General features: G+C 41.7%; 1 protein-coding gene across 2 annotated transcripts in view; it reads left to right on the forward strand.

Annotated features, from left to right (window-relative positions):
- The window catches only part of LOC130190356 (replication protein A 70 kDa DNA-binding subunit-like), a 38,146-nt gene that overhangs the window by 4,438 nt on the left and 20,650 nt on the right, over positions 1-13,058 (forward strand). For both annotated transcript variants that reach the window (XM_056409724.1, XM_056409734.1), the window contains 4 exons: positions 3,661-4,369; positions 6,367-6,469; positions 6,589-6,657; positions 9,661-9,853. In XM_056409724.1, the coding sequence (XP_056265699.1) occupies positions 3,661-4,369; positions 6,367-6,469; positions 6,589-6,657; positions 9,661-9,853 (1,074 nt within the window). The remainder of the gene's footprint in view (positions 1-3,660; positions 4,370-6,366; positions 6,470-6,588; positions 6,658-9,660; positions 9,854-13,058) is intronic.

Raw genomic sequence — 13,058 nt, forward strand, 5'->3', positions numbered from 1 at the left:
ACGGGTCATGTAATGACCGGCTAGGCAGCTGTTTTATTTAAGTGTCTTGTGGTCAAGCCTCTGTGAAGACTTCCCTGTCCTCCAGCAGCATCGTCTCCTCCTTGTATCCTAGCTCCTCCTAGAGGGCATGCAAAGACAGTGATTGTATTTACCAAACATCTTTGCGCTCTCAGGGTCATTTTTAAGAGAATGGCTTCTCCTCAGCATCTCAACCGTCTGATGCCTGCTGCTCCAAGAGCAATTACAGATCCGTTGCTGCATCAGGGCATACATAATATCAATAGACAAATAAATGTGTTTGTCGTCGAAAGCATAGAACAAACGATCAAACCAATCTAACGTCTGTCTGTCCTGCTCAGGCTGGACAATACAGCACTAATAATGACTGCAACTGTGCAGCTCTGAAGGACAAACACTTTGTTTCTGAATGAGTCAAGAGTCACTTAAAGCAGAACGTAAGAAAATGAGAGCGGGCCGACGTGAATGTCGTTCGTTATGATTCATATGTCATTCTCATTATTTTCTGGATAAATAAGGAGATGGTTGGTCCTGACGTTGGTGCTGTTTGTTTCTCCTACTCATTTCCTCAATCTAGAGGCTTTTTTTCTTACGCATCAACATGGCTGTCCACTTTTGTTTCTGTCCCATCAGATAAGCCCACCGTTTACTGAACAGTCTGCATTTAAATGGTGTACATCTGTACAGGATGCACCTGTGGTTCCACGCTCCTCGTCTTCTGCGAGACGTATCTTTGATGATGGCCCTGGCTATTTTCCAAGTCGAGGGCTGGACGACAGGAGGAAGTGTAATTAGCTGAATGGAGAGCACTCTCCATCAGCTGCAGGCGTCCTGCTCTGGAGTGAAGTCTGACCTCTGTCATCGTTGGGGCAACATTTTTGCCTCCGTCAGCAGAGTTTGAAGGAGTAATTTCAAATGTCGTAAGCATTTCTTATTGTTTTTGGGCATTCCTTGTGAGCTCTGTTAGTCACAAGTGACGTACAATCAACATGTGACTTACAGTAGTAGTATTCTGAAATGATTTGACCCATCCCTGCTTCCGCTTTAGGTGTCGAGCCAAAAGTCGTGACACGGTCGTCAATGACTGTTCTCATTTAAATATTCATCAGCAGCAGCAACCCTCGGAATAGACTGCCTTCAAATTGCTTTGCAGATGATACTCAAATTCCTAAAAGAGATCTGCACTCGTTGAAGTGCAGTTAATTTTTTTTCTTATTATTCACCACTTAACCATTCTCTGCAGGTTTCCTTTTGTGTTTATGAGAGAGGGCGGAGTCGAGGGAAATGGTTGTGCGGACACACACACTTTTACACGTTCGCCTCCTTGCTCACTTTCTGTATTTATTGCCTAATTCTTGTCTATATATTTTCCTATAGTATCCCCCGCTCTCCCATTTCCACACCTATCATCTCGTTCTCTCCTTCTGCATTTTCCCTCTAAACACTCCATACGGATTGCGTGTGTATGAATATTGATGTTAATTACTGTTTGCCTGAAAATAGCGGTTCAATCTGTGATTTCCCCAAGGAATGTGCTCATGACACACACACACACACACACACACATACACATACACATGCACACACATACGCCTACCTGCAAAGGAGAGTATCATAGAGGTGAGTATTTCTTGTACTCTAGAACAGGAGCTTATATCCGGGGAGTGGTCTCCATGGAATTACATCATTTTATCTCTATCAATTCTTCCCTCAAACGCCTCAATATGGCACAATAATGCCAAAATGTGGCATTGCTTGAACTCCATTTTGACAATAGCCAAATATCTAGCGCATGAATCCCTGATGATGGAGCTGATGCGAGTTTATTGTGGGAGGTGAGAATAACACTTTGTGATTCTGTGGGCCGGTTCGAACTCTCACAAGTTTTCTGGCATTGTCATTTGGAAAAGAAATGTAAAAGCTGATCTTGTTGTTTTTTAACCAAAGGCAACTTATTCTTTCCTTTTTTCTACTTAGTCGTGGCGTGTTTTTGTTTTTTTGTCGGTATGGGAGATTTTATATTGGGTCTACGTGAAGGCGCCCGCTTTTTCATGAAAGATGGCATGATATGAATAAAGTAAGTCAATTTAATAAATCAGAAGACTGTTTAAAGCATAAGAAGAAAAACATAGTTTTAATCAATGCCACAAATTGATTTTAACAGGGAAATTAGTAACTCTAAAGGGAGATCTGTTTCACTTTCTCGGGCAGTTTATAATGTTGGCAGCTGATGTAGCAGTACTATCATTAATGTTTTATCATCGCTGAAACCATTTTCTAAAGTGTTTAAGTTTGCAGAGCCTTGCAAACTGGTAGTTGCTCTAACATATATCTATTGTAACTGCAAATGTATTTGTCCTCCTCAACTACTGTTCTTGATAACCTTTGCTTGTGATTTGAGGAAATAAGTGTCACAGTTTGTGGAACCTTGATGGTAAATGAAGAAAATTATTTAAAAAATATGAATTCACTCGTCTATCTGCTCGACTCCACATTATCCGCAACAAGCATATCTGAATCTCAGATTGAGATGTCGGCTGTCAACTTTTTAGAGTCTTACCAGGTCATAGTCTTATAGTGCAACGCTAATCAGTCTTTTATTTGTTTTATTTTATGGTATATTAATGGCTCGCCCGAGTCCAGACCTTTTGAATCTGCTCACTCTGCTGCGGTCATGTGAACTGATTTGTCTGGCGTCGTGACAGGAAATGAAACGGCAGGTTGATCCATTAAAGAAAGTGATCGGGCCGACATTACGATTAGCCAATCAGCGCCATGGGCGGTACTAACGCCCGTTGTCAAGCCGTTGACAATGGGAATGTATGATATTGTTATATGTTATATACATATTTTGTGTATTTTTATTACTGCTCTTATGTGCACCCGCTGCTGGGATCCTGCAATTTCCCCACTGTGGGACTAATAAAGGCTTATCTTATCTTATCTTATATGGAGGCCACTTCAGACGACATTAAAGCTGCTAACAAGACGGTTCTGAATTGATTAAAAGTACCAATGGCTTTAAAATCCAAACGGCACCATGCTTCGATGTTTGGAAAAAATATATTCTTAATCTCGTCTATTTTGGCAAATCGCAGTCCCTCCTCTACACTTCTCAAGTCTTCCTCGATCGTGTATGTTCTGTCTATTTTAGCAGTTGCCGCTTAATTTAGATGCATTGTTAATCTTCAATCCGTACATGTAATATATTCACACAATTCAATTCACTTTATGTTGGACAGAAGAGAAACGTAATTTCAATCTTCTGTATGTTTGCACATATGAAAAATTGACAAATAAAACTGACTTTGATATAACATTTTACTCTGAAAAAAGAATGCATGTTATTCGATCAAGGACCTCTCTCTTTTGAGTATATTTAATCTGCTTTAAAAAAAACGTTCTCTTTGAACTCGCACCACTCTTAAAACAATGAAGAACAAAGTTGTTGTCATGGCAACACAACTTAAAATGGTGTCGGTCTCTTGTGATTAGATGGTGAAAATCAAGTTTGGTATTAAAACAGAAAATAGTTTTCAATAAATGTACTAATATTTTAAAACTATCAAATTGTCAACTTTTAAATTTGAAGGACTCGTATACAGTGAGTATCTCACCTTGTTTCTCTTTCTTCTTCCCGAGGCCATGAAAAGGGTTTTGTTGGAAAGTCACCCATGAAGGCGTCACCCATGACGGCGTCACCCATGAAGGCGTCACCCATGACGGCGTCACCCATGAAGGCGTCACCCATGACGGCGTCACCCATGAAGGCGTCACCCATGACGGCGTCACCCATGACGGCGTCACCCATGAAGGCGTCACCCATGAAGGCGTCACCCATGACGGCGTCACCCATGACGGCGTCACCCATGACGGCGTCACCCATAACGGCATCACCCATGAAGGCGTCACCCATGACGGCGTCACCCATGAAGGCGTCACCCATGACGGCGTCACCCATGAAGGCGTCACCCATGACGGCATCACCCATGAAGGCGTCACCCATGAAGGCGTCACCCATGAAGGCGTCACCCATGACGGCGTCACCCATGACGGCGTCACCCATGAAGGCGTCACCCATGACGGCGTCACCCATGAAGGCGTCACCCATGAAGGCGTCACCCATGAAGGCGTCACCCATGAAGGCGTCACCCATGAAGGCGTCACCCATGAAGGCGTCACCCATGAAGGCGTCACCCATGAACGCGTCACCCATGAAGGCGTCACCCATGAAGGCGTCACCCATGAACGCGTCACCCATGAAGGCGTCACCCACGAAGGCTAGCAGCTCTTCGCCAGGTTCTTCATCAAAAGTCATGCCTATTGAAAGCCTAAACCCCTACCAAAGCAAGTAAGTTTAGGTGTATGTGTCCATCTCTGCTCGTGCCTGCTTTCACACGCATGTATGGTTCTTTAAACACGTCTTCACTTCTGAGCTGGAATCCTTCCTTTTCAAATGTAAGCCTCTCCTCTGCTGTTTGTTCATCAACTGAGCTATTTCCTCTCATGCTGTGACTCTACTTGCCTGTTTGCTGCCTTTTCATAATAGTACTTAAGTGTGTGTGTGCAGCTTAATTTGCATAGAAATTAAATTAAATGACCGATCTCGCCTGAGAAACGGATACTTTCCAGGCAGGTACTGCCGGGTCTTTAAAGTCTGCTGCTGACGGTTTTTATTCTGTTATTTGGCCCGGCGGGGATTTGGCCAAACTCATCCCCCATCCCTTCATTCCCTCTCACAATTTCTTTACCTCCTCCAGGGTTCAATTTGACTGCCGCTTTCCCCCCTCCCCCTCCCCCCCTTCTCTTCTTATCGTTTTCGTTTGGCTTAAGTCTCTGACCTTAAACCTGGCCACCGAAAGACAAGAGCACGGCAGAGCAAGATGTCGTTCTTCCGATTGGAGGCGAGATACCCCGTCAACTCTCCCTCCACGTATGGGCTCCGATACCGTCGCCCTGTTGGAGATTGCAAGCTGTAAAGATAACTGTGCCTCGAGGTGTTGTAATAAACTGATGACTGTTCTAAGTTCGAAGTCGGGGAGCACCTACAGTGAATAAAACGGATGACTTCAGCAGCTGTGGTTCTTCCACGTATGTTTGCGTGAAATGAAAAGTGCGGTTGTGTGTGTGTGTGTGTGTGTGTGTGGCGGACACAAAGTGTTTTGCACAGTGGATTATGTAGCGTATATGCTGTCTTTGTTCACTTGGTCTTTTATGGCTGTTTGCATAGCGCTCTCATCCCATTTTGCCGGTGTTAAGTAATAGCATCTAGAGCAGACTATAATTGGCTTTTGGCTGCCATAAACCTTGGTGTAGCAGTCTTATCCATACTGAGCAGGGAATGGGGTTCACTCTGGGCCAGCAGCTGCTTTCATGATAGGGGATTTAATTGCCGGCAAAGTTACGGTATGAATATCCTCCACTGCACAATTATCAACGCAGTCAAGAAGCTCACTGCCGCACGAAGCGCCGAGCTTGGCTGGCTGTTGTTAAAAACAGAACAAGAAGCACATTTAAAATGCAGTTGGCAGATGTACTACACCGAGTTCACTCTTTGAGAAAAGAAAGTTGCGGGATACTTTTTTTTTTTTTTTCTCTCCTGGAACTTTAACAAGAGACTCACGTTGGCGACGGATTGAGCCGAGTTGGGTGCTCGTCAACAAAAAAGGAAATGTCTGCAAATGTCTCTGCAGCTATCTTTATTTGATGTGCCGCCCTTTAGACTGAAACTCTTCTACTTAAGTTTGACATGTGTTGAGCAAAGAAAGCGTGTGTCATCATTTTTTAAACACAGGATTTATGTTACGTGTTTATGTGTGCTTTCACGTAAAATGAATCCGTTAATAGGAAATGAAAATATGATTTGTTAACATGCCCACTTGGCCCGTTTCCTGTATCAATAAACTATCTGTAAAGACTGTAATAAGCCTGTCTAAATATTTATTTCAAAACAGGGTATTTGTACATGTATAATGTTAATTTTGGGTCAGTTGCTTTGGAGGGAGACCTGAAGGGACGGCGTGCCAATTTCTCAAGTTGGCATCAACTCTCTCACTAAATTTATCAACAATTTAAGATTGTGCTGCTTATTACTTTTATTGGAAAAGAGTTGGAAATGCTGGGCTCAGTTTTCTCGGTTGGATAATTAAAAAAAACTCCTTTACGCTGGTTTCTCCGATGTTATCCGCCCCAAGCTTTAAGGTCAACTTTAATTAAGGTATTTTTAAGGTTAATTCATTTGATGCCTTTTCCCCCCGTAACCATTTAAACATTTAGTTTTTGTGTTTGTTTTGTTGACTTTGAGCACTGATTCATTATTCTAAGTGTCTGCTGTGTGTATATCCTCAGGTGGACTATCAGAGCCCGAGTCACCAACAAATCCAGTATCCGCACCTGGAGTAACTCCAGAGGAGAGGGCAAGCTCTTCTCCTTTGAGATATTGGATGAGAGTGTGAGTAGAGGAGTGGAGATACCTGCATATCTGTCCATGTGCATGTATGTCACACATGGCTGTCTGGAGTTTTATCCGTGAAACAAATGTCGGTTAATGTAAAAAGTGCTCATCAACAGGGAGAGATCAAGATCACAGCCTTCAACAACGAAGTGGACACGTTTTTCTCTCTAGTGGAGCAAGGCAAGGTGAGCAAATCCCACTCACCCATATCCATCCTCACTTAAAGTGATAAGAGCTTCTTTGAAACTTCACTTAAAAAGTAGTAACTTTTGTACATATTTCATTTCTGATAGATTTGAATGCTACTCTCATTGTTTCAGAGTGAGCTTGCAACACTTCTTAGCCATATCATTTATTCTATGAAATTGCTAACAGCCAGGCAATATCTAAAGGCTATACAACATAGATAACATAAACTAACTACTTGCAGAGTGACTTTCTCATCCATCTATTTTGTATGCCTTAAATCAATGTATAATAGGCAAAAAAGTACATAATATACCCTTCTGCAAAATCATCTCATGCCTGCAGGACTTCTGGCCAATGAAGGAGCCAGAGGAAAGAATTAGAGGATTTTGTGGAGGAAATTCATCAAGTGCTGCAATATTTTTCTTTAAATATATATACGTTTCAGAGATAATGAGCATTTGAGTGGATATATGAGGCGTGGAGTATGCCTCTTATCAGTGAGAATACTTCACATCTGATGTTTAGATTCTATTGCTGTTAGTTAAGTGTCAGAATTGACTCTCAGTCTTGCAGGCTGTGTTTATTTATGTTCTCCTTGGCATAATCATCATAATTGATGCAGAGATTATAATTGGTATGGGTCACTGATAACACTCATCCTCTCCATACTGAAATGTAATCCATGACATTGGAAGATATGAGAAGAAAAAAATAATGTGCTGAATTGCATTCTAACGCTTGGCCAAAGATAATATTCGGCTTCATGCCAGTTTAGTTTAGTTTAGTTTATTAAGGATCCCCACTCTACACCGTTGTGGAGACTATTCTTCCTGGGGTCCAGGCAAAAAAACATTACAATACAAATACATAAAATGCAGTACAGCATGATCAATTATCACAAAAACACTTAGACTTTGAAAACAACGTTTACATTAAAAGTAAAATAATAATACCCAAATACCTTAAATACCTAAAATAATAACCTAATCTACTATAATTTCCTTTCTGATTATTGCTGCCTTAAGTTTCCTTTTTAAATCACATGTATTTCTTGTTGGAGTCACATATGAGGGGAGCACATTCCAGGATGCAATGGCTCTGTACATTACTGATTTCTTAAGTGCATTGGTTCTGGGTAGAGGAAAAGTATAGTGACCATTTAGTGCCTGTCTAGTATTATAAACATGTCTCTCATTTGCAGGTGATAGCTGTAAAGACAAACTGACAGGTTTCTGTGAGGAATACACATTATTTAAAGTGGTGGTCATGTGAAGGTTTATAGCCAGTGTTGGGTCCTGGCAAGACGTAAGCCTCAGGCACGACTCATTAAAAAGCCAAGAAGAAATGTCCTACTTAAAAGACTCAACATTTTAAATATTCCTAATCTATATGGGCAACTCTGCTTCATATTGGCTTTAGCTGAAATTCACAATACACTGGAGTGTGTCACCTTTCTCTTACGTGTAGTAACGATTTAATAACTCACTATGTACATCGGAAAGTGAAAATACAAATCCTATCCTTCAGGTATTGTAACATTTATCATATATAGGAGTATCAGAATTAAAGTCAGTCAAACCCTATCGCCCTTTAATCTTTTCGACAAACCGATTGGTTTTTAATGTTCTCTATGCGGAAGTCAGAGCATTTATATTGCCTCCACATGGCTCTCAACATGGTGGTGTGTCACAGCCTAGCAGCACTAACGGTGCAATCAACGGCAATGTTGCTGACGGAGCGCAAAGTGTTTACCTGCAGGAGAACCGGAGGGTGGTTGCTCCTCATCTGCATCTTTAAAAGAGCAGTGTGGGAGAGAGACTGTCTTTATACAGCTAATGGTCGTTTTTTTGTGTGCAATATTAACGATCTAAAAAAGGTCACATTTGATTTTCAAAGAAGATTATCGGTGGCATTTGTTCATGGATCATGTTTCATCCCCACGGTCCTTGTAAATATCTGCTTTATTTTAGAAATAAATGTAACGTCCAGCAGCGGTTACAGAGCGGACAGTAATGCTGACGTCTGACCCGGCTGGAGGCCGGCGAAGCAAACTTTATACAGGAGATTTTATTCTGTAGAATGCTTAAAATAATCATGAATATTAAGAACCAATCAGATTTGATAATTCCTTATTTATACTTCTGAGGAAACAGTGCTGCCATCAAAAGTAACTCAGATATTGCATTTAAGTGGTTAGACGAATAAAAACTCAATTAATGGACAAGTGACAAACAAGTCAAATTCCAGATGGCGTATCCAGATGTCTGATGAGATATCAACATATTTAAGTTTGCACTCTTCTCTGGCTATTTGTGGATGCATGACCAAAGCTGCGGCGCTCAGTCTGACCACTTGCAACATGCCCTGTGCATGTTCCTGTATGTTAAAGCTCGTGCTCAACTCAGTCCGCCACACAGAGCTTAATAACTCAATTAACCCCGGCCGTCATTTGGCTAGTCACACCGGCTCAGGTATCAGCCACTGGCGGGGACTCCCAACACAGCCCAAGATCCAATTTGTGCCCCCTGCCCTCCGAAGATAAATAACGGAATGAATCCGTCTTCCCTTTCGTGATCCCGAGTATTGACAGAACAGCGAGTGGGTGTGACTGGCTCTGAGCAGCCGGAATGCTGATCACATTAGTTGTGTGCGCCTATCTCTCCGTGTGGGGTAAATCGGAGTGAGAAAGGAAGGAAAGGAAAGATAGGAAGCTATAGAGAGAAACTCTAAGGCAGAGGGAAGGGATGTTGGCGAGTTGGAAGAGCAAATGAGTGTGCTTTGCATATTGAGTAGAGAGTGTGCTGTTCAGCAGACTCACTCGGTTTCCTGGTGAATTAGAGAAGTGATGGGTCTGATATGACACCACATCTTAGTTGGACATTAAGGTTTGTCGTGGATCTATAAAGTGTTCACCCAATTCGATCGGTCAGAGTAATTAGCAGGAAATAACCAGTCTGATTTCATAAAGCCAGCTCCCCTTGCTTGCCCATTCTCCATAGGTGTACTTCATCACCAACGCTACGCTGAAGGTGGCCAACAAACAGTACACCACCCTGAAGAACAACTATGAGATGACCCTCCACGCTCAGTCATCCATCGTCCCATGTGATGACAGTCAAGGAATCCCAGCCGTGCACTGTGACTTTGTGCCCATCGCCGAGCTGGAGAACAGAGACAAGGACGCCATCGTTGGTAAGAGAAGAACTTCCCCAATGAGACGTGCACCGTTCGGCCATTTACCGATGAAAGAACACATTTAGAGAGCGTCTTCAGCTTCTGTGCTGCGGGTGTTCCCCGAGTGAAACAGAATATTTGAGTGGTGTACAGTTACACGAGGGATTTAAATCAAATCCTTTGCATTTTTTTAAACCGCTAAAAAAGTGAAGAGGCTAGGATGTAGAGCAACATGAAGCTCCAGAGGACTATCTCCACACTCGCAGATTGATTGGATGGATGTCATGATATTACGTATTGAAACCGGTTGGTACAAACTTAAGTAAGCCCATGTCTTTTTTTCTTTTTTTTTTACAGAAAGAAAATACAATAAAAAAAATATATATATATTTGCCATATATTGATAAATAAGTGCACAATAGGACCTGTGATATCTAAAAGGTTTAAAAATACATATTTCATTACATCACAACTTTAACCCTTGTGTTGCCTTCGGGTCAATTTGACCCGATTCAATGTTTCACCCTCCTGTTACCTTTATATTTACTAACATATTTTACCCTTGAGGTCAATATGACCCCAGCTATTAAAATCTCCAGAAAATTATTATAATTAATATTGCTTTTCAAGTTTAAGTGTGAGGTACTTTATGTTTGTTTGTTGACTCCCGAAAGAACACCGACATTAAACATTGAATCGGGTCAAATTGACCCGAAGGCGACAGGAGGGTTAAATATTGAATCGGGTCAAAATGACCCGAAGGCAACACAAGGGTTAAGAGGAGTGAGCCAGACAGAACTCAGGGAAGAGCTGTGAGATTTGTTTCCACAAGCTCATCATGGTCATCAACATGATCAACTGATTAAGATTCAAACCTGTCAAACCGTAACAACAATCTCACATGACTCACTCCCAACTTTCTAAACTAACTGTTAAAGATAGAAAATGAAGTGTGATCCAGCAACCCATTCATTCAGTTATTGATTTTGGTGGCTGGTATTTTCCCACACACCTGAATGGCTGCCATGTGTTTTTATCATTTGATTTTGAAAACCATAAGCAAAGACCAACAGCAGCCCAGTGAGTCTCGTTCATTAGCACCGCTCTTGATGAGCTGTCGTCAGAGCTGTGCCGTGCTAATACAGAAGGAAAGGAAACGAGGTGACGTTGAATGCTAAAAGAGGTCTGTTGAAAGCAAAACGGTCCGTGACTAACAAATATGAAAGGCGGTCACGGAGATATTAGACGAGAGAAAATTATTGCCCACAGTAAAGGATTTGAGACTGTTGCGCGCTACAGAGGAATGCTGCTCAACAGCGACCTGCTTGAAGTCCTTGAGGCAGCTGTCGCGGTTGGAGAATTTCCCTACAACTACTGAACTGTACAAGATTGTGTGCCAAATCCCCCCCCGCCAAATAAATTCTGTCTATTGGCAGTCATGTTGATGATGATAAAAAAAAAAGAACTTTGCAGTAAGCTTTAGTTGTTTGAATGCATTTTAGTTTATTGTAATATCCTTTTTTTTAAACTCCAAATTAATCCGGATGAGTTGTTTCCCTCTGTGGCGGGAGTCACACTATCAGTACATGACTTGTACGATGGGACTGGACCACTAAAAGTTTTTTTTTTTTTATTGTTGAATGCCACACATTCTCTTTGATCACTTGTTTGTGCAACTTAACCCTCCTGTTACCTTTACATTTACTAACATATTCTACCCTCTGGGTCAATTTGACCCCAGCAATTAAAACCTCCAGAAAATTATTAGAATTAATATTGTTTCCCAAGTTTAAGTGTGAGGTACTTTATGTTTGTTTGTTGACGACCTAAATATCCCTTTAACCCTTGTGTTGCCTTCGGGTCATTTTGACCCGATTCAATATTTAACCCTCCTGTCGCCTTCGGGTCAATTTGACCCGATTCAATGTTTAATGTCGGTGTTCTTTCAGGAGTCAACAAACAAACATAAAGTACCTCACACTTAAACTTGAAAAACAATATTAATTCTAATAATTTTCTGGAGATTTTAATAGCTGGGGTCATATTGACCTCAAGGGTAAAATATGTTAGTAAATATAAAGGTAACAGGAGGGTTAAACATTGAATCGGGTCATATTGACCCGAAGGCGACAGGAGGGTGAAACATTGAATCGGGTCAAATTGACCCGAAGGCAACACAAGGGTTAAATATATAAAAAAGTTGATATTTCTTATATGTTTGACAAAGTGAAAAACAGCCTGGGGTCAAATTGACCCCAAGGAACACCGACATTAAACATTGAATGGGGTCAAATTGACCCGAAAGGTAACAGGAGGGTTAAGAACAAATCCGTTGGTACGGTTTCTTGCATGAGGCTCCTTGAGGTTCCTGGTGTTCTCAGGCCGGTTGCTGCCAGTATCCTAACTGTTAACGGTTATCGTCTGGATCGTCCCTCCAACTGCTCTGCCAGCTCCGGCAATTACAAGTTAGAGATGATAAAACTTAGAGTTTGATACACATCCCCGTGCCAGTCTGTTATGTACCAGGTGTCGTGGAAGAATAAATTATGGCCGGGTCAGGAGGAAGGTTAATTCAGGCATATGGTAAAGAGGAGAGATAAAATGGGGATGATGCTCATTCCACTGTTTTTGTGAAGGTTAGTTGCAGTGCCTGCTCTCTGTGTCTGACGGGGACGTCTTATCTCGGTGACGGGTGAATTAGGATAGCCCACGTATAGATTGGGGTGGAAATTCGTGATTCAACGTGCGCTTTTGGCCGTCTGCGCAATATTTTTGAATGACAAGACGCAGAAGTATGAAAATGATGTTTCGGTAGTTGTGGCAATGAGGGTGTAACACAAATATTTAAAATGGTTTTGGTTTGTGTGCACGTTTAAAAGGTGAAGACACAACAGCTTTTGACTCAACTTTTTAGACTTGCATTCAACAATTGTTTTTGTTACTTATGATCAGGGCTGAGCATCATTTAAAAGTTGTCGTTACTAGTGTCAATACCTGGGCGTTGGTACAAATCTATCAATACTTTTTCCCCCATTACTTATATTTGAGAAATATACAAACATGGTTTTCTAAATTTGACACAATTTAAAATCTAAACCAGGTACTCGCCAATCACTGAATAAATAATCATATAACCAGCCCAGCAGCACGGAGATGCTCTGGAGGAGTGTCTGCAGCGGCAGCATTACATCCTGCGTGTCCTTTGTTGTTTCTCCATTTTCTC

This window comes from Pseudoliparis swirei, chromosome 3 (genome assembly GCF_029220125.1).
Source record: "Pseudoliparis swirei isolate HS2019 ecotype Mariana Trench chromosome 3, NWPU_hadal_v1, whole genome shotgun sequence".
Taxonomy (NCBI): Eukaryota; Metazoa; Chordata; class Actinopteri; order Perciformes; family Liparidae; genus Pseudoliparis; species Pseudoliparis swirei.